This window comes from Eucyclogobius newberryi, unplaced genomic scaffold (assembly GCF_026437365.1).
Source record: "Eucyclogobius newberryi isolate DKJ021-1_F unplaced genomic scaffold, fEucNew1.0.hap1 SCAF_12, whole genome shotgun sequence".
NCBI classification, from domain to species: domain Eukaryota; kingdom Metazoa; phylum Chordata; class Actinopteri; order Gobiiformes; family Gobiidae; genus Eucyclogobius; species Eucyclogobius newberryi.
This window is the reverse complement of record NW_027315746.1, coordinates 14,376,779-14,395,720: the sequence shown is the minus strand read 5'-3', so window position 1 is coordinate 14,395,720 and position 18,942 is coordinate 14,376,779. Positions and strand designations below refer to the sequence as shown.

The window sequence follows — 18,942 nt, the reverse complement described above, 5'->3', positions numbered from 1 at the left end:
CAAACTTTATTAGAAAAGGAAATCTACAAATGTTGAACACCATTGTTAGGAATTAGGTTTGCAATCTCAATATATTGATTTTGTGGCTTAGTTTGATCCCAAGGCTGCGTTCAAGTATTGCCACAGTGAGAAAAAATAATCTTAGGGCCAGTTTTGGTTTCATGTGGATAGTCCCAGTATTTACAAGATATTAATCATGTGCCAGGTCAAACATTTGCATTTTAATGGTTTAACAGGAAATTCTACCTTTAGAAATATGACCTGCACTGCACTCCACCTTTTATTTAAAGTGTAGAACTGAATCTTTAAGTCCTTTTCTACACATTTCTTTATTGCCAACTCATTCATAGTCAGTCATTGTATCATTGTTGGCAAAAGTGAATCAGGAACAAGCATCACACAGAAAAGATCAAAAGTTCAATAATATGGATTTTGTGTCAAAGCTAGTGTGCTGCTTTTCCTTCCTATGACATAGTATTTTCATGCCTTCATGTTGTTTATCTGGCATCCTCAGACTTCAGATACAGAGCCAAGTACTGGCCTTTTCACAAAGGAAACATTCAATGATTAAGTGCTACAGCTATGAATATGATTAAAATGGAAAAAGGCCATTCATTTTAGTAATTAGATCCAAAGTGAAAGCTGTGTTATTCAGAATTGTTCTCAATATTTCATGCAAAGTACAGCTTCACACAATATTTGGCTTTCAAATGACTGTGGTCTATACCAGGTCCAAGCCAGTGCTAAGAGAGGAATAATCCACAACTAATCTAGGGCTAAACTAGAACCACCAAGACTGCATAGAGCAGGAAAACCAAATTAAAATGGAACCCATTTGAACCTGCAAAGAGCAACATATCCGAGGTATTAAATTGTAATCATGGTTTACCAAACACTTAAACAAGGACATATTACAATTTAAAAACACATTTTTAAGATTTATTTTTAGACAATTTCTCTCGACATCTGATGAATGAAATTAACTTAACTTTTAGACTCGAACTACTAAACAAATTTAATTTATATCAAATGTATTGATATATGGCTTTGTAACCTTCAATTGTAGCTTTCTTCAAAACAAACGTTTCTACATCATACTAATGGAGGTGTTAGATTTATAAATTAAAACGGTGCAATTTTACAAGTCATACATTAATTTGTTACATTTATAGACCTATTTAGCGAGTTTAAAAAGGTGGAAAGGTGCACACAGTGACAAGGGCAAAAAGTGACTTAAACTAGATTACATTGGACAATAATGAACAAATGCATGAGGTATGATGTTTTACAGTGTTTAAAAAGTGCTAATATAATTGCACAAATACATTTGGTTGCTATTCAAACTTTGAACACAGATTCAGCTATGCTTAGAGACTGAAGTCATTTTTTGGGGTCACAATCAAGACCCAATAAAAACATGGCAATGGGGTTTTCCTGATTTCATTTACAGGATTTCAACTTCAAAATTTCAAAATTGTTACTATGAGCACTGTATTTAACAATTTGTGCGCTTCAAATAAATACATACATCTTTGCTTGATGCCAGGATGAAAAAAGGCAGAAAAGAAAGGACAGAAATGTTAAAACCAAAACAGTGGAAGTACACAGTCCCGCTAGGATCAAAATACTGCAGGCTTTAAACATAAAGTGATTAGATTGTGATGCATTAAGGGATATGTTAAGGCAACATGAGAATAAGATGGAATGAGAGCGCGAAGCTGAGTAACGTTTATGTGAAAGACAAACGGAAACAGAACTCATAGGAATGCAATATGACCTATAGAAATAGAATGTGAAAGTGTAAAAGTAGAAATAAAACTGGAGGATGAGGCGACATCAGGAGAGGTCCTGGAGGCGGTTGCCCTCTTCGATAACTGCCTTAGCGAACTGTTTAAAAACTCGGTCCATGTAAGTGCTCTGCCTCGGCCACAGCCCCTCCAGGAATCCAATATGGCCGCCGTGACACGTGATGAGCATCGCCAGGTTTGGGTTCTGCTTCACCGCCTCCACCGGGATCGCTGCAAGACAAAATAAATCTCGTTTGTTCCATACATCCGTGCAGCAGGGACTGGTAGACTTCCCTCATCCCAGACGCTTCCTTCGAGGGGAACACAACTGGTCAGGGAATGAAACCCCTGACTTTCTCACTGTGAGGCTGGAGTCATATTTACAGTCATTCTGAAGGATTCGCCTTGTTCAATAGGGGAAACTCGGACATAAGGAGAACATGCAAAGTCTATTGTGTTTGTACAGTACAAGTTAATAATACATCAATTTAAAGTTCATGTATTATTCATTCAGTACAAACTTGGTGAGTTACAATTGCCCTGGGGCAGACTGACTGGGATAAAGACTGGTCGGCAGTGGTCAGTACGGTGCTGAAGTTGTCCAAAGAAAAAAGCGGGACTGGACCGGACCATATTGGACCGAGACCAACCACAGCAGACCAGTCCAGCCTGATCCGGGGTGGTCACCAGAATGATGTCTCTGTGTATAGTTTGTATACAGAGATCGATATCAGTCTGGTCCCTGTTTTCTTTCCTTTTCTTTATGTATTAAATTCTCTTTTAGAAACAGACAGAACAAACAGACTTTTGGCAATCTGTGCCTCGGCCCTGCAACCACCATTATCCCTTATTCACACACAAATTCACTCATGTGACGTGTCCTGCCTAAGGACACAACAACACTGCAGTAGAGCCACTGCTGCTGCGCTCTGGCATAATTTAATTGTGAGAACTAAATAATAATAATCGTAACAATGTTCTGTCTGTCCGTACATTTAAAATGTTATGTTTTGTATATTGTTGATATTTTAAACCTTGCCTGGGGACTACAAAGTAGAGCTTGCTGTATAAGATAAGATTGTCCTTTATTGTCCACACATGGGGAAATTTCATTGTTGCAACGCAGGTAGATACAGAGGAAAAGGACAGATAACTTAATAGATAACAGATAACTCTTAATAGAAGAACTCTTATAAACAAAAACTCTTATAAACAAAACCTCTCATTTCCTAATAAGGAAAAATAAAAATAAAAATAAAAAAACAGCTAGCATAAGACAAGATAATACTACTACTAATAATAATGGTAAAATAAACACTCTATTTTCATCAGTTACATACACATACATAACTAATACATTTACAGAAATATGAATTATGTGCATTGTCCCTATTCAAATAAACAAATAAATACAATACATTTCAATTCAATTTAATTTAAAGTAAAAAACCTTTCTTAAGTGCAGGCCTCACCGTGACTGGGGGAGAAGACGTCATCGGCAGCGTTGAGGCAAAGCAGTGGCACCTGCACTGACGTCAGCTTGTGGATGGGACTGGCATCTCGGTAGTAGTCGTCGTTTGTGGGGTAACCGAACATTATGGACGTAAACCTCTCGTCAAATTCACGAATGGTCTTAGCCTGTCGAGTAAATATGAAATGCATTGATCTTGGCTGTTCTTCAGAATACATTTAATCTGGCGTAAAGACAAGTTCATACCTTCATTACGTGATCAATGTCGTAGCACTTCTCAAGCACAGGTCTGTGTCTGGGGGGGGCAGATAAAAATAAAACTGTCATCATCAGCTGTCATGTAAAATGAGTTGTGTAAAAGGAAGTCTATATAAATGCTGACAAGGCTGTGACAAAAATGAATGAGAGCTGCGGCGAATACCCTAAAGGTATCCAGAAATAGAAGCAGAAGTTTACAGAGGTCATGCTTTCAGGTACAACTTTCCACACACAGGCTGTATAATATCCGTAGGTTTAGAGAGATATAATATTCTTCCTTTTGAATTGTCTAATTGTCCTTAAATTGGCGTCTACCATAAGAAAATTCATGACTGAAACCCATGAATCAAGCATAACGATAACCACTGGCAGGTTTGGAAAGTCCAGGTGAGAGAGCTGAGTTTGTTGTATTTTTGAGCCTGTTTTTGGTCAAATTGTGATGTTTGGACTGGGATAAAGACTGGTCGGCAGTGGTCAGTACGGTGCTGAAGTTGTCCAAAGAAAAGCGGGACTGGACTGGACCATATTGGACCGAGACCAACCACGGCAGACCAGTCCAGCCTGATCCGGGGTGGTCACCAGAATGATGTCTCTGTGTATAGTTTGTATACAGAGATCGATATCAGTCTGGTCCCTGTTTTCTTTCCTTTTCTTTTTGTGTTAAATCATCTTTTTTAAGAAACGTACGGAACAAACAGACTTTGAAAAGATAAAAAACAAAAGGAAAATTATGAAAATAAAATGTCAGTCAGGCATATGTCCCCCCCAATGTGTCTGGTCACTGTTTTCATCTCCCAGAGTTCAGATGGGCGTGACTGACAGGTGGATCAGCCAATCGGGGGACGTCAAAATCAAATAGTTCTGCTGACGAGAAATAAAAAGAAAAGACTGAAAACATCGCGGTCACTGAGCGAAGCCTCAAACTGTTAATCTGAGGAGAGTGAAGCTCGAGTTTGTGCTTAATGGCAGATGATGGTGATGACAGATTCACATAAGTCACAGAAACAAATCTAATTGCACGGTTCTGTTTGAGTCTGACTCGACAGAGGGAGAGGTGACCGGCCTCACTCTTCATAAAGAATTAGAGAAGTGTGCATTCTGGATCCCAGGCAATAACGCAATCAAAATGTCAAATTGGCACATTAAGTACTTGACCGTCATAAAATACAGTAATATATGTCAGCGCACTATTGCAATACCTGAAAAATAAATGAGCTGATAAACTAACACTGACATAAACTAACACTGACATAAATAAGTATAATAGCTGTGCATTTCATTAAGGTTAGTTTGTCTCCTAAAGCCGACCTGTCCACGGAGGCCTGAAGGCAGCTGGTGAGGTACGAGTTGAAGAGGAATCGGTCCAGAGGTTTTTCCAGAGAAGCGGTGCACTCGAACACGTCCCAGCCGGCCGAGAAGACCACGCCGCCTTTCAGACAGGTCGCACGACCCTTACGACCCAGGTAGTTTGCCAGCATCATCCTAAAAGGAGCAACAATGTAATATAAGTATCGGGAGAGTGCTGCAGGACATGAAGAATACTTGATGAGATGAAGATGAAGAATATTTTGGTGAGTTTCAGAATGTAGTGTGTGATTATGTCATACTCCCAGAAGGGGGAAAGAGCCAACGTTCATAACATAAGATCAGAAATTAGCATTAACTATTATAATAATGGGTTTCAGCTTCCTGTTATCTGTGACATTTTGAGGACTTTTCGCCATTGAAAAGATATATTATTTAGTTTTAAATTGTTCTGATAAAAATGCTCATGAACAACATATTCTTTGCATGTATTTTATTTGTTTGTTGTCTTAATTCAACTCAATTATTTTTGTAACGCCCAAAATCAAAACAGCAGTTGCCTCGAAGGGCGACCGTGACAAACAGATGTTCATAGTAAATGATCAAATGTCCCAGCATCCCCTGTCCTTGGATCTGCCTTCTCAGCAAAGAAAAAATGCAAAGTAGAAAGTAGAAACCTCGGGAAGAACCACAGTGAAGGAGAAATCCTCCTCACACAGACAGAAAGGCTGACGCGCATCAATTTGCAGATAGAATGTGGTCAGGAGGAGTGGGTGCTTCTTCTACACTGCCTGTCCAAAAACAAAGTCACCACTTAGATTTAACTAAGCAAATACAGAAGGTACGAGCCTCCAGCTGCAACAAGGTATTTAAACACAACTGATGCAGTGAGTGGCTTCTCATTTCTGAAACAACTATGTGGAAAGACAAATCCCGCAGTCATGGAAAAGATGTCGGTTTGTTTGAGAAGAGTCAAATAATTGGCATCAGGCAGAGAAAACATCTAAGGAGAAGCAGAGATGAATCTACTCCAGATCTGACCCCCAGTAAGAGGGGTCAAAACAAGATCTGTGTGAAAAATACTGCAACAATCGAATGAAATAAATCTTTTAATATTGCTTTAATATTAATAATAGGTTTATTGAAACAGAAAATGTGTGCAGTAATCAAAACAAATATTAGAGTGTGCCCCTTTTTTCTGTGGCAAATAGTTTTTCTCTTCTCTTTCTCTTGTAGAAGTCTAATGTAAATTCTCGAAAATTGAGGTTTTTTTTTACTTTAAAGTAAGAATCTAATAACGCTTTTCAATTCAATTAGATAAATTAAAAAAAAATCTAATTTTTTCATCATGCTGAAACCCATGGATAGAATATTCTGACATCATATGAAACCAGCAACTGCGATATTTGAATCATACTATTTTCACACAGTATAAACTTAAATGACAATAAATATGCAATATATTACACAGCCTTATATGTTGAACTATTAAAAATACAACACTAACGACAGTAAATAGTAAGTTGGTTTATTAAATAAAGCTAAATGCAAAATATAAAGGCACTAACACAGGCTGTTTTCGGACATGGCCAAAATGCAAAATTGATGAGCCCTTTCAGCAAACTTAAGGAGCAATGCCTAGCAACCAGCCCGGCAAGTATGTAGCAATTCAACTTTGAAATATTCATACGAGACAAGAGTGGGTGCTCAAAATAAAACAGAGAAACACAAGTGCTCTTCACTCCTGCAGTGATTAGTTTGTCCCCTCAGGTTATTTGTAGAAAGATTATGAGGAAGTTGTTGAACAAAAACAGCTGGTTCCTCCACTAGCTTCAATATCTTAGAGTGTACAATGACTGTGAGCCACTAAATTATGAATAAACAAGAGCTTTTCTGCAACTTACAACAAAATGACTTCCTCTCCTTTTCCTTTTTGCTTTTCTCAAACAGCAACCAATCATCTGCTTCCTGGCATTGACTGTACGCTCATGCGAAAGAAAGCGGGAATTGTGGATTGTTTAATGGTTTAATTGATGTATTTGTAAATTGGGAACCGAGAGATGGCAATTACCCAATTATTTATAATCTTGTAATGTCTTAGTGTCCTCACTTATATATATTTTTAATCCTGGGACTGAAGTTGAAACTAATTGACTAATACGGTATATTAATGTCAAATGAAAGAGTTGATTAATGTACAAAGAAGGGCTGAAAGAGTAAACTAAACTGTAACGGAATAGCTGGAAATCACAAAAGCTGCAGATAATACCCAAAGATTGTCACAGATACTAACATTTCAAACTTCATTTTAATACTAAGGAAAAGGCTCGGTACTCAATACTCAAATTAAGGGGTATATCATTATTATTGGTGGATTTCTGCAGATATCGGTATGTGTCTGATATCGTATGGGTCTGATATCGAAAACACTGGCCCAGTCTGTGTGTCCATGTGTCATTCCCAGTTTGTCCTCCGTGCAGCAGATTTGTCTCTTTGAAAAAAGACTCTTGGAAATCGAAGAGCTACTGTATTTGGGTAAAATATGTTTGTATATTTACACAATCTTGCCAATCACCAATTATTTTATACCCTAGATCAATACATCTTGTTGTTCATTTGTGAACTTCACTATAACTTAACTTAATTTGTAGGCCTTTCTGTGGATACAAATCTGGTAAATGGTCAAATATGTATCGGTATATATCGGCAAATATTGGAAAAATATCGGGTTAATCGGCCACAACAGCAAGACATCAATATCAATTCCAAAAAAGCCCATATCGGCCCATCTCATACTCAATATAGTGATAAAACACAATCCTTTATTAGAAAACATAACCTTATTTTCAACACAAAATAAACAGAGGTGCAATAATATTACCAATGGTCCAATGCTAGTTGAGGAGATGTCAAACTTTGTCCTACTTACGAGTTTTTTTTCTAGTATTGACACATTTTAGTATTGATAGTATTTGGGTTTGGGATTATTTTTGACAACCTTGATTTCTTGCCATTGCAGTTTCTCTAAAATTGTCCTGCTCTTTTACAAGGTCGTTGGAAAGCCTGCTGTGCGTGTGTATTTGCATGTGTGTGCGTGTGTGTGTGTGTGTGTGTTGATGTGGAAAGTGGAGAGATGGGGGAGTGAGGCTTGATTACCCGCCCATGGACACTCCAGCCGCCATGAGAGGAGCAGCTGCATACGTCCTCTGAATGTGTTCAATAACGGTCTCCAAGTCCTCCGTGTTCGCAGCGCAGTACGTCCGCGGCGTCTGAGACAAAAGTGAGAGATAAAACATGGTGAAATCATACTCAAATTCTATAACGAAGGCTCAATTACAAGTAGTGGTAATGGCAAAACGTTGGACCTTTCAGATTTACAATGCGATAATAAAAAAACGTGCCACTGGTATAAGACTGATTATTTAGATGCAGATGTTTTTGCTTTGTCCAGATGAATGCATGTTGTTTTTCTAGATATTTTCAGCAATAAAAGCTTGTGCGAATAAAGGCTGATGCTGTAGTTACCATCTACCGCTAAGTGAGATCTGAATAACTACAAAATTGTTAAAATCCAGAAAAGTAAAACAATCCTGAACAAGAAAATACAAGAAACAATGTAAGATTTAAAAAACATGAATTAAAAGCGGTCTTGACCAGGACTAAATCAGGTGTCAAAACGTCAAAACTAGATCCAACAAAGGCGAAAACTAGAACTGACCCAAGTCTAGACCGGATCTGAACATAACGAACCCTTAAACCACGATTATCACAGGACTAAAAAGAAAAAACAAGTCTTTACACTGCGCTAAAGGCTATCGACTCCTCTCATTACCTCCAGTGCTAAACCATATCAGTGCTTCCATCGTGGTACATAATACACTTTGTACTACGGTAAACAAAATAACAATTTCCATTTGTAAAGGCTAATTCTCAGCATTCTGTTCACTTCCAGAGTTTCAATGGCCTTCATTAAAATTCAAGCTCGTGTTCTCCACTATTCTCCGGAGACCACACGGCGACATCTGCACACAGTTTATCTAATTAATCCACTGCACTGAAAAGGCCTAATATTTAGACAACGTAAGCGTTCCATAGCAAGCTGTTCCCAGTAATGCCTTTGTACAGTATATCTGGGGCACTAGCGTAAACGGAGGCAGAGGGCATCCTGCACACTGCGGGTCATTTAGACGCACTGGCCTACTTAGAAAACAGGCAGTTCACATTTAATAGCCAGGGAAAACTCTCACAATGTGCAAAAACTTTATCATAGGAGTATGGCATGTTCCCGATGGTAAAGCTGTATAAAAAAAAAGACCTCTAATCACACAACACATTATTTGACATTGTCGTTCTGGTCTCTCGAAATCAAACTCGGCAACACTGGACTTGTGTGTCCTTGTGTTCACTGGATGAACTCGGACAAAGGTGGCAATAGTTCACAACAGACCAGCCATTGATTAAGGCTGACACACATTTAAAGGAATATTGTGAGTTACGCCACTGTAGCAGCACTGAGCAAACCATGGATGATGATCATGAACTGCTTTAGAGTGATTTAATCAAGTTTATTAAAAGTGAGTATTGGGCCAACATGAAGGGTCATACTTAATCACACTGTCTACTACGTTTCCATATGTTATGTATTGTATATAATTATTTAACACACTCTATTTGTAAAATCATGATTACTTGTGAAATCTATTAAAGCTGGGGTGCCCAACGTTATTTTTCCTGAATAGAATTGAAAAATGAAAGCAGTGACAACACCATGTCCATGCAAAGTCCATGCATGTGAATACTAGCGACGTGCCAACATGTTTGTCTCGGGGTACAATAACTACCTCCTCTCACACTTTAATGCTGAAATTCCTGCTATACCTGTGGCTCAAGAAAACTAATATTTATAAACGTGCAGTAGGACCGTCGCCTTAGCAGAGGTATATGTTATGCTGATTTTAGTTTGTATTTTACCTTCTTTTTTGTGTATTTTTGTTCATTGTACATTCATTGTCACTTAAGATAAGATAAGATAAGATAAGATAAGATATTCCTTTATTGTCCCACATGGGGAAATTTCATTGTTGCAACGCAGGTAGATACAGAGGTAGATACAGAAGAACAGATCACTTATAGGAAGTCTGAAAAACACTTTCAGTAGAAGATCTCCTATAAATAAATAAAAACTCCCATAGACAAATAAATACATAAATACCATTGCATGTGATCCCGACAGTAATTGCACATGAATATGTGTCACGACAGCACATAGATTGCACATGAATTTCACAGTAATTGCACATCAATTGCACATGAATTCCAACAGCAATTGCACATATGACAGAATTGCACATGGTTAGGTCAGTATTGCGAGTGTTCAGTACTAACAGTTTTTGTTATAAAGTCTGACAGCAGCAGGAAGGAAAGACCTACGGAACCTTTCCTTCACACAGCGAGGGTGGATCAGTCTCTCACTGAAGCCTCTAAACCTCTCTAAATCTTTTGCACGGTACAGTGATGCACTCTGGGATATCTCTGTGGCATCTCAGAAGGAAGCGGAGGGTGCTTTTGTTGGCAGAGTGGCGAGCCACAGAGTGTAAGGGAACAGATTAAACCAGGTGTCAGAACAGCATGTGCTCCACAAGGTCAAATTCCTTTGGTTCGACATTAAAATACTAGATCTGCCTGAAACTTTATCCCTGCTGGGTGACAACAGAATCTGCCCCAGACTCTGACCCAAACATGTGAGTCGGGCCAGCCAAAACACACACATTAATACAGTGCATTAAGATGCAGGAGGTGAAATCTTGAGTAATTTGGACTAGTTTGAACCCTGGGTTTCCAATAGGGGGCCCGCGAGCCAACTCCGGACTGCCAAGTAATAGGCTCTGGCCCAGGGCCCAGTTTCCCATCACTCATTAAAAAATGTTTTGCGTCACTACACGTCACACTTGTTCTTACCAGCAAGGTCTCTCCACACACCCCTCTGTTGTTGAATACCACACATCTGAAACACAGAAAGACAAAAATATGATTCAAATATAGAGCTGAGGAATTATGGGGAAAAAAATAATCACAATTTATTTTTGGTCTTTTCAAAAACAAAAGAAAAAGGGCTTTTACAATTTATTTAAAGAACATTAACTATTAATCAGGGGCATTTGATACGTAAAACAATAAACATTCTCCCTACAAAGTCTGCCATCTACATACTGTGAACACCTCAATTCAAAAACAAACAAATAATTGATGATCAAACATCACTGACTCTCCATCTCTCCATCTTTCGATTTCGTAACTATTCAAATATGCCAATTAGTCAGAAATGACTGTTTTAACACAATGGGCCGGTTGTCATTATTGCCAAACTCTACATGAAATGTTTGTCTGTTTTTACTTATTACTTTTAACATATTTTATGTTTTCATATATTTTAACACTAAAACTATAAACAAGTCTATTTGATAAGACAGCAGAGATATGATATCATCAGAACAAAAAAGAGAAAGGGCAGACATCAGTCAAAGATGGTCATAACTTTGCATATGCTTCATATTCTACACAGATTATTCAAAAATATATTATTCTCTACCAGGTGTGCTCAAACCTTTTTCCTCTGCGGGCCAAAATGTTTAAATGTTTTTGTTTTCCTCAGTGGGCTTAATATGTGTTCATACATATTAGCGTGCCAAGAGCCAAACCTAATTTTGTGTTGCATTTAAAGAGTTTATTTGCATAGAGCTGATGATTAAATGTTTTTAGGGGAATAGATGATGTTGTCTCCTTTACAGTCTTTTCAGAACAAACTGTAGTCAAATAGATCAATCTCAGCACCCCTTAGCTGGCCATATTAGACCCCTGGGAGGGCCAGGTCTGGCCCATGGGCCCCACTTTGGGCACCCCTGTTATATACATTATTTGCAAAGAATAGTAAAGATTTACATATTTCATTTTAATCTCAGGGGTATATTATTTTCTCTTGTTTTATCATTGTTGGTTTTCCAGTAAATTAACTTTCTGAAGGCTTATAATATTTAGTTGATGGACAGGGAAATTGATCTAGCAGTATATTGTTAATCTGTTGATTTTGGTGTTGTATACTGAGATCAGGGACATTATTTACGAGAATGACTTATCAGTTTCATCCTTTATGTGTGACATCACCTCAGTCTAATCAAAAACAACCAAATAAACACTTTTATAACAAGCCTGTATTCATCTCCGACACCACCAGGACCATATACAGCCATGATTTCTCCCCAGTCATCTCTGATCTGCAGTGTTTACTCAGCAGACTGTCCCGGCTGGGTAAGCTGGAGTGGGGTGGGGGGTGAGGGTGCAGCGGAGGGGCACTGCGTTGCACACATTGCAGCACCGACTGGAAGCTGGTATGGCCTAAGCTGCAAAGCCTGTACCAGGATAAGCTCTAATTGATTAAGCTACACAGACAGAGACACCACGAGCAGGGGTGAGGGGCGGGAAGATGGAAGATGCTGACTTTCCCCTACAATATCAGTTTGACGTTTGCGGATGCGGAGAGCGGAGGGACGGCCTGTTGGAGGAAGAGGAACGGCAGGGAAAGTGCTTCTGTCGGCAAAGAGCGTGTGCTTCGTTTGGCTATTTACTAAAGCGGCCCCTGACATAGAGCTTAGATGTCCACTTTGTAATGCAGTTCACCCCACCTGATCCCGCACCAGTGCCGAGATGCAGTTACTGTTATTTTGTAATATATAGACTCGCAGTACTTTGTGTAACAGGATGCTAAGCCTTGCATGTATCAAATTGTGTTTCTGACCTAAGCGTTTTATCTATAGGGTCAAGTAGCTTTATGGGGATTTTCTATAGATAAAAATGCAGCACTTTGCAGTTTTAGATATTTGGTCTAAATGTTTAGGCATTTTATACTCTGCTGTGGTACAAACTATTCGATCAATCACAACTAATCGCTTATTGAAATAATTGTCAACTAATTTGTTTTCTGAACTTTACCTAGGCTTGAAAAAACATGTGCTGAGAGACAAATTTGTGTTTTAATAAAAAAACTACCAGTATTTTGTTATAAATAAACAATGAAGATGTTCTCAGGCAGCATCACTTTTATTTAATTTAGCAAATGTTGTACAAATCTCATATTCACAGGTCTATTACAGTCCAAACAACTAATAGATTTATCAAAAGAATAATGTCTGGATTATTGATTTCCCAAATAATAGTTAGTAGTTATTTAGATTTGATTGAGAATGAGATGAGAATTATTTTTAATGAATTGTATTGCTTATTTTTGAGTAATAATAAGCAAAGAAGTGAATTGGGTGTGGACCTAGATTGATGTATGTTTGATCAAGCAGAATTGTAAGGGTAATAGGAGTGCTTGAGTATTGTATAGCATTAAACTGGAGCCTAACATTATGTAAGTGTTTCGGGGCTCTTTTAAAGAGTGCTTCCCCTCATCCCAGGCCTGATTCCAGGACCACACACACCTGTATCCGAGCTCGCGGCTCTGCTGGACCATGTGCAGGATGTAGGACTCTCGGCTGGTGCCCGTGAGGCCGGGCAGGAGAAGGACGGTGGGTCGACAGGACGGGTCGAGGTGCGAGGCGCTGTCATCATTGTCAAACCAATCCAATGAGATCTGTCCTCCATCTGCAGCCTTAATGAGCTCACTGCAGAGACAGGCGGGACACGCAACGCAGAGGTCAAGAGCAGGCCATTATCTCGCTGTCATAAAAAAACATGTCATTTAGATCAGCTCTAGACAAGACAATAGAGCTAAAACAGGCTAATACGTAACAGAAAACAGATAAGAAATATAATGTTAACAAATTCAACATTATTTGTGTCTGTGAAAAGTACATAATGATAACAGACTGTGAAGGTATTTCACACCACGATAAAAACAGAACGTGTTTGGAGGAATGTTCTATAGGTTCTTGTTAAAAGCAGGCATGCAGTTCAAGCACATTTCTCATTGTGTGCCATAGTGCGTGGTGTCCTGTCCCTTCTTAAGATGTTGAGGTAGGTTTTTGAGAACTAGCAATTTATCCATCGACATTTTTTGTTTGGAGACAGAAAAATGGGTCAGTGATAGATTATAGAATCACAGATGACAAACCGGCTATTTCTGATGATACATCCTATAAATAATAAGCCTTCCGTTCTTATTTTCTGGTTCCTCTGTGTCACTGGAGTTAGATTCACTGCGAGTCCAAGCTCTCTCCGACATTTCTCTAGTACCCGTTTTTATCTGAGTGCTTAGCAACAAGACCAAACAGATAAGAAGCACAATGCACCAGAGGATTCTAACAGGCTATTGTTTTTTTTTTGGCTGCATGCTTTGCTTTTGGCAGATGAGGTCATTCAGTCTGTCGCTGCCACTGCTGCTGCTGCTGCTGCTGCATTACAGAACTCCACACACTGAAAGAGCAGAGACAAGTAGGACTGTCTCCCGCCTGAAATTACAGAACCAAAGTGAAATATACACCCGAGGGCAACGAGAAAAAGGCCTCTCCAAAATGACCAGCTCGGACAATGACATGTGTGGAATTACACCTGAACTGCCCTGCTACAACAAATAGAACTTGTCCTTGTGTCAACCTTGGGTGACTTCATTATAGGAGCGAGGTCCAGTGTCCCCATAGGAAATGTGATAATAACCTTAGAAAATGTGACCATCACTCTTTCCAGTTTGTGAGATGGATGCTGCCCCTGTGCATTAGGGGAATACGTACTGTATGTGTCTCCTTGACTGAGGAGACAGGGGACAAATGCACTTGTGAGGGCCAAATAATTATACTAATGCGACGATGCTCATGTTGAAACTACAATCGTTCTTGGATGCCAGATTAGTTTAAACCAGATCAATGATTTGAGGACGAAAACGTATATCTCATTCAGACAATATTTTAACATAATGGTGACAACAAAACAGTAGAAATATCACTTTATACCCTTTTTTATTTTTTATTTCTGTCTCTTTTTGAGGTCATTTTTAATATTTCTTTAATTTACTGACGTCGTCTAAAGAAATTCTTAGTCTTAGAACTGATTAGTCGTCTAAAAGTAGTCTAAAAAACCTCAAACCAAACAGCACACACAAGACGGCATTCAGGCGCTCAAAAACTCCCCAATAATAATCATTTGTACTGAAAATATTAGCCCATAAAAACTTCACACTTCACTCAAAAATCTCCAGCTAACTAATCCTATATCTTCGCCTTTCCCCTGCTCCAATACATGTTTATATTCCCAATAAAATAATTAGTCGACTAATAAAAGTCTGGTCGATTACGAAGACACCACTGACCGATTACTCGACTGAATGACTAAAGGCCAAAATAAACTGTATAATACTAATTACTAATTTTTTTTTGCCAATTTGCAAGCGTTAATTATCATATGTATCATTATGAATAGAAATAATGTCCCTTTTCTAGTTTCATTATGACAGTTTATAGACTGTGTACACAAGCTCTGCAATGCAAATCAGTCCAATCATTTGTTTCTTGACTACACAAAAGATCCCTTTATATTTCGCGCGTTGAGCCCTGACTAAGCATATTTCCCTGCAGTTGTGAAAGTATTAAGAAACATGCAGTGTGGTGCTTAGCGGACATACTTTATTCTTGATAATACAGTTAAATCCCTTTTGTCACGAGCCACGGCCTAGTCTACTTCAACGCTCAAATTCAAATATGGCTTAGTTACAGTTACACTTACTTTCTGTAGACAACTCCGGGTTTGGCTGTGACAAATGGTCTTAGTAGAGTCTGAATTCGACTTTCCCAGCACCAGAACGTTGGATAGTAGGTCTCTGACACAACAGGGCAATGATCTCTCAGAAACTGGCAGAACTTTTTACCCCCGGAGATGAGCTGCGGCTTCTGTAAAATATAAAGTGCTTGCAAATTACATTACATTCCACTCTTGACAGGCGTACAATGATGATGAAGCGTATTACTGTCGCACACTCTAGCGCCCTATTTCTTTTGCTCATAGTTAATTCTTTAATTTAAGATTTATTGGGTCACATTGGATTGAAGTTGTAATGCTGAGTAAGAAATAGAGCAGTCAAGTGTAGCTGACGAATAAGACCATTACTAAGCCTGACCTATAGCCCAGTCATCCAGGATAAAAGACAGGATTAATAACACATGTAACACAAAGTGCATAGTAGACCTTGACTTTAGGCCACTTCGTCATGACATGTGCAGTTTGGGACTGGACTTAGTATATGGCATAACTACGTATAGCATGTTTTTACAACAGAGCAAAGGTTGCAATACAGTGCTAACATTATGGCCATTTTCTATCTTAATTTTTTGGGGTTTAGGCTATAACTAGACGACTAATCAAACTATTATTTCTACCGTACATTTAGGCTTTTGAAAAAGGGTGCTTTTTTAACTAAAGAAAGAAAAGAAACCAAAGAAAACTATGATGACTGAAGGCTTTTTGATCAAATATATTTACAAATAAAAAGCATTATTGAAAATCTAAAATTGATCTTTTTTTTCACATTTACATAAACATTAAATTTAAGGTTTTGATACTCGACTATCCACGATTATTCCAATTAATCGTTGTGAGTTTATGATCACTTTCGTTTTTTGTTGTAGTATTTTGTGACAGAAGTGGATAAATATGATCATTTCATAGTAAGATTTGAAAACATGAATAGTTAAATAAGTACAATAACATTGTAATAACACTGTCCTTAGTAAATGATGCTTGTGTATTGCATAAGACACCGGTGTTTAATGTTAGCATAGCCACAAGTGACCACCCGAATAAATTACCTTTACCCACTACGATTATTTCCAGCAAATATACGAAAGCGTCCAGTTGCATCTACTTATTTTTCATATTTTCAGTTGTATTCAGAGTAAATGATGTCTGTTTGGCGCTCGGCATCAGACATGTGCAGTTCCGCGTTAGCACCGGTCTGGACCAATGCAACCTCCCCATCATCACACTGCAGTGCATCAGACACAGCGGGCATGCAAACTGTCACAAATCTGCACAGACTGCGATTACAACTCTCAAAATACGACAAGACACATGCATTTACCTTTGCTACTGATAGTAAATAGTAGCAGGTGTAGGCAGCGCTGAACCCCAGCACCAGCGAGAATCCGACACCAGAGCCGAAGAGTCCAACTTTCACTTGATTCTCCACATAATATGACAGATCCCGGGTCAAAATGTTGAAATTGAACTCCGGGGAGATCATTGCAATGTCCCTGTTTCCCTTTGCTCAGGGAGACGGGCAGCTCAACTGGACTCTGCAGTGCGAGACTGAAATGAAGGAGACAGTCAAGGGGACCTGAGAGCGGAGGTGCGCCGCAGCGGCGACAGGGGGCGCTGTTTCACCACACACAGGGACAAGGAAAGACTCGGTGGCGCCGCGTGGTGGCCCCGCGTGGTGGCCCCGCGTGTGGCCCCGCGTGGTGGCCCCGCGTGGTGGCGCCGCGTGGTGGCACCGAATGTCATGGACGACTAGGGTCACCACCGGTCCCTCTTTTGTCCCGGCACAGCCTTTATTTATTCATTGATGCCACAGGGATTGCATTATTATACAATGTCTTCACAGAACTGAATGTATGACGTCACATTGTCTGTGCACTCATCATCTGTGGCAGCTTTGAAAACCTCCCAGTCTGTTATGTCCAAACACATAGTAGCTCCTCCACTGCGTCATCGACCCACTGAAGTCCTCACTACAGGTTTGGAGAGCTTCAGCCTCTGTCTGTACGTGAACCATGGCCCCTGATCTGAAGAGCCCACAGCAGCTCGGGCCACGGTGTGAAAGGAGATGTGATCTAGTGGAATGTAAACAGTAGAATGAATGGATGAGGTGAACTCAGTGGAGGGTAGAATGGTCTGCAGTTAATGAAAAGATATTCCAGAACAGGAGAGTAGTGCTTGGAGACCACAGTCCCAGCCAAAGACCTGTGGAATGCGAGTTTTTGCTTCGGATTATGTGACTATTCAGTCATTTAGGTTTACAGTATACAGAATTTAAGCAAATGTTTCATCATTCTTGTGTCGCCTCTCCACGGATCTTAGCCCAACTTGACCTGGTGGTGCCACCTCTTGTCTTCATAAAGATGACTTTAAAGTCATTGGCCAGGGGTGAACAAACTTTTGTTCTTTCTTTCTAAAGGGCACTTTTTGAGTGGAGGCCCCAGATGACATGGCAATTATGTAAATCATTTCATTTATGTATATATAAAATGGTAATAGGAATGTTATGGTTCAGTTATTGATTATTATTGAATAATTCAGTATTACATGTCCAATTCCTAAATCCATTGGGGAGTTACATGGAAAAGGTTGGAGAGCTTCTGGGAGCTCCCCTGCTCTTTAGAGGATAATCATACACAATATACAGCTATGACAACCTCCCTGGAGCCCGCTTCACTGGAGACACTTTAGCTCACACAAAGGTTACTATTTTCCCCTAATTTAATTATATATTGCTTTGTTTTGTTTTAGTAATGGTTTTATATCATCTATGCTAGGCATATATTATTATTTTATGTTTTTATTCATTGTAGACTTTGTTTTCTTTCAGTTTTAATATCTAGCCATAAGTTAGTAAAACATATTTATGTATGCATACTATATGGATAGGCTACTGAGGTTTTAAGTAAAATAAATGCCTACAAACTGTCTACTCACTGCATTATAATATCCCAAGTTTAAAGTCACTTGATATTCAGAGTTGTGACAGTGAGAATGTCAATATTATAACAGTACATCATCTCTGTATGCAAATCATGTGTCTGGTTTATTAGCACGCGTGTGTCAATCATAAGATAAGATAAGATATTCCTTTATTGTCCCACATGGGGAAATTTCATTGTTGCAACGCAGGTAGATACAGAGGTAGATACAGAAGAAAAGAACAGATCACTTATAGGAAGTTCAGTAGAAGATCTCTTATAAACAAAAACTCCCATAGACAAAACCTCCCATTTTCCAACAAGGGATGGAGGGGGAAAATAATAAAGCTAAAAACAAATAAATAAATAAATACCATCGCATGTGATCACGACAGTAATTGCACATGAATATGTGTCACAAAGCTGCATATTAGTGACGTGAAAAGCTTAGTTTGAACAC

General features: G+C 39.0%; 1 protein-coding gene across 1 annotated transcript; it reads right to left on the bottom strand.

Annotated features, from left to right (window-relative positions):
- Positions 1–221: 221 nt before the first annotated feature.
- abhd3 (abhydrolase domain containing 3, phospholipase) lies at positions 222–17,152 on the bottom strand. The gene is made up of 9 exons (XM_072440901.1): positions 16,886–17,152; positions 15,535–15,698; positions 13,299–13,481; positions 10,780–10,825; positions 7,978–8,090; positions 4,825–4,998; positions 3,505–3,553; positions 3,260–3,425; positions 222–2,018 (listed from the first exon to the last, which is right to left on the bottom strand). The coding sequence occupies exons 1-9, from the start codon at positions 17,045–17,047 to the stop codon at positions 1,837–1,839; spliced, it is 1,239 nt and encodes a 412-aa protein (XP_072297002.1). The 5' UTR covers positions 17,048–17,152; the 3' UTR covers positions 222–1,836.
- Positions 17,153–18,942: the final 1,790 nt, after the last annotated feature.

Coding starts and splice junctions, on each gene's coding strand:
- abhd3 (XM_072440901.1), bottom strand. CDS start 17,047: ATGATCTCCCCGGAGTTCAATTTCAACATTTTGACCCGGGATCTGTCA. Junction 15,699..16,885: donor ATTTACTATCAGTAGCAAAG/GTAAATGCATGT, acceptor TATATTTTACAG/AAGCCGCAGCTCATCTCCGG. Junction 13,482..15,534: donor CCCGGAGTTGTCTACAGAAA/GTAAGTGTAACT, acceptor CTGTCTCTGCAG/TGAGCTCATTAAGGCTGCAG.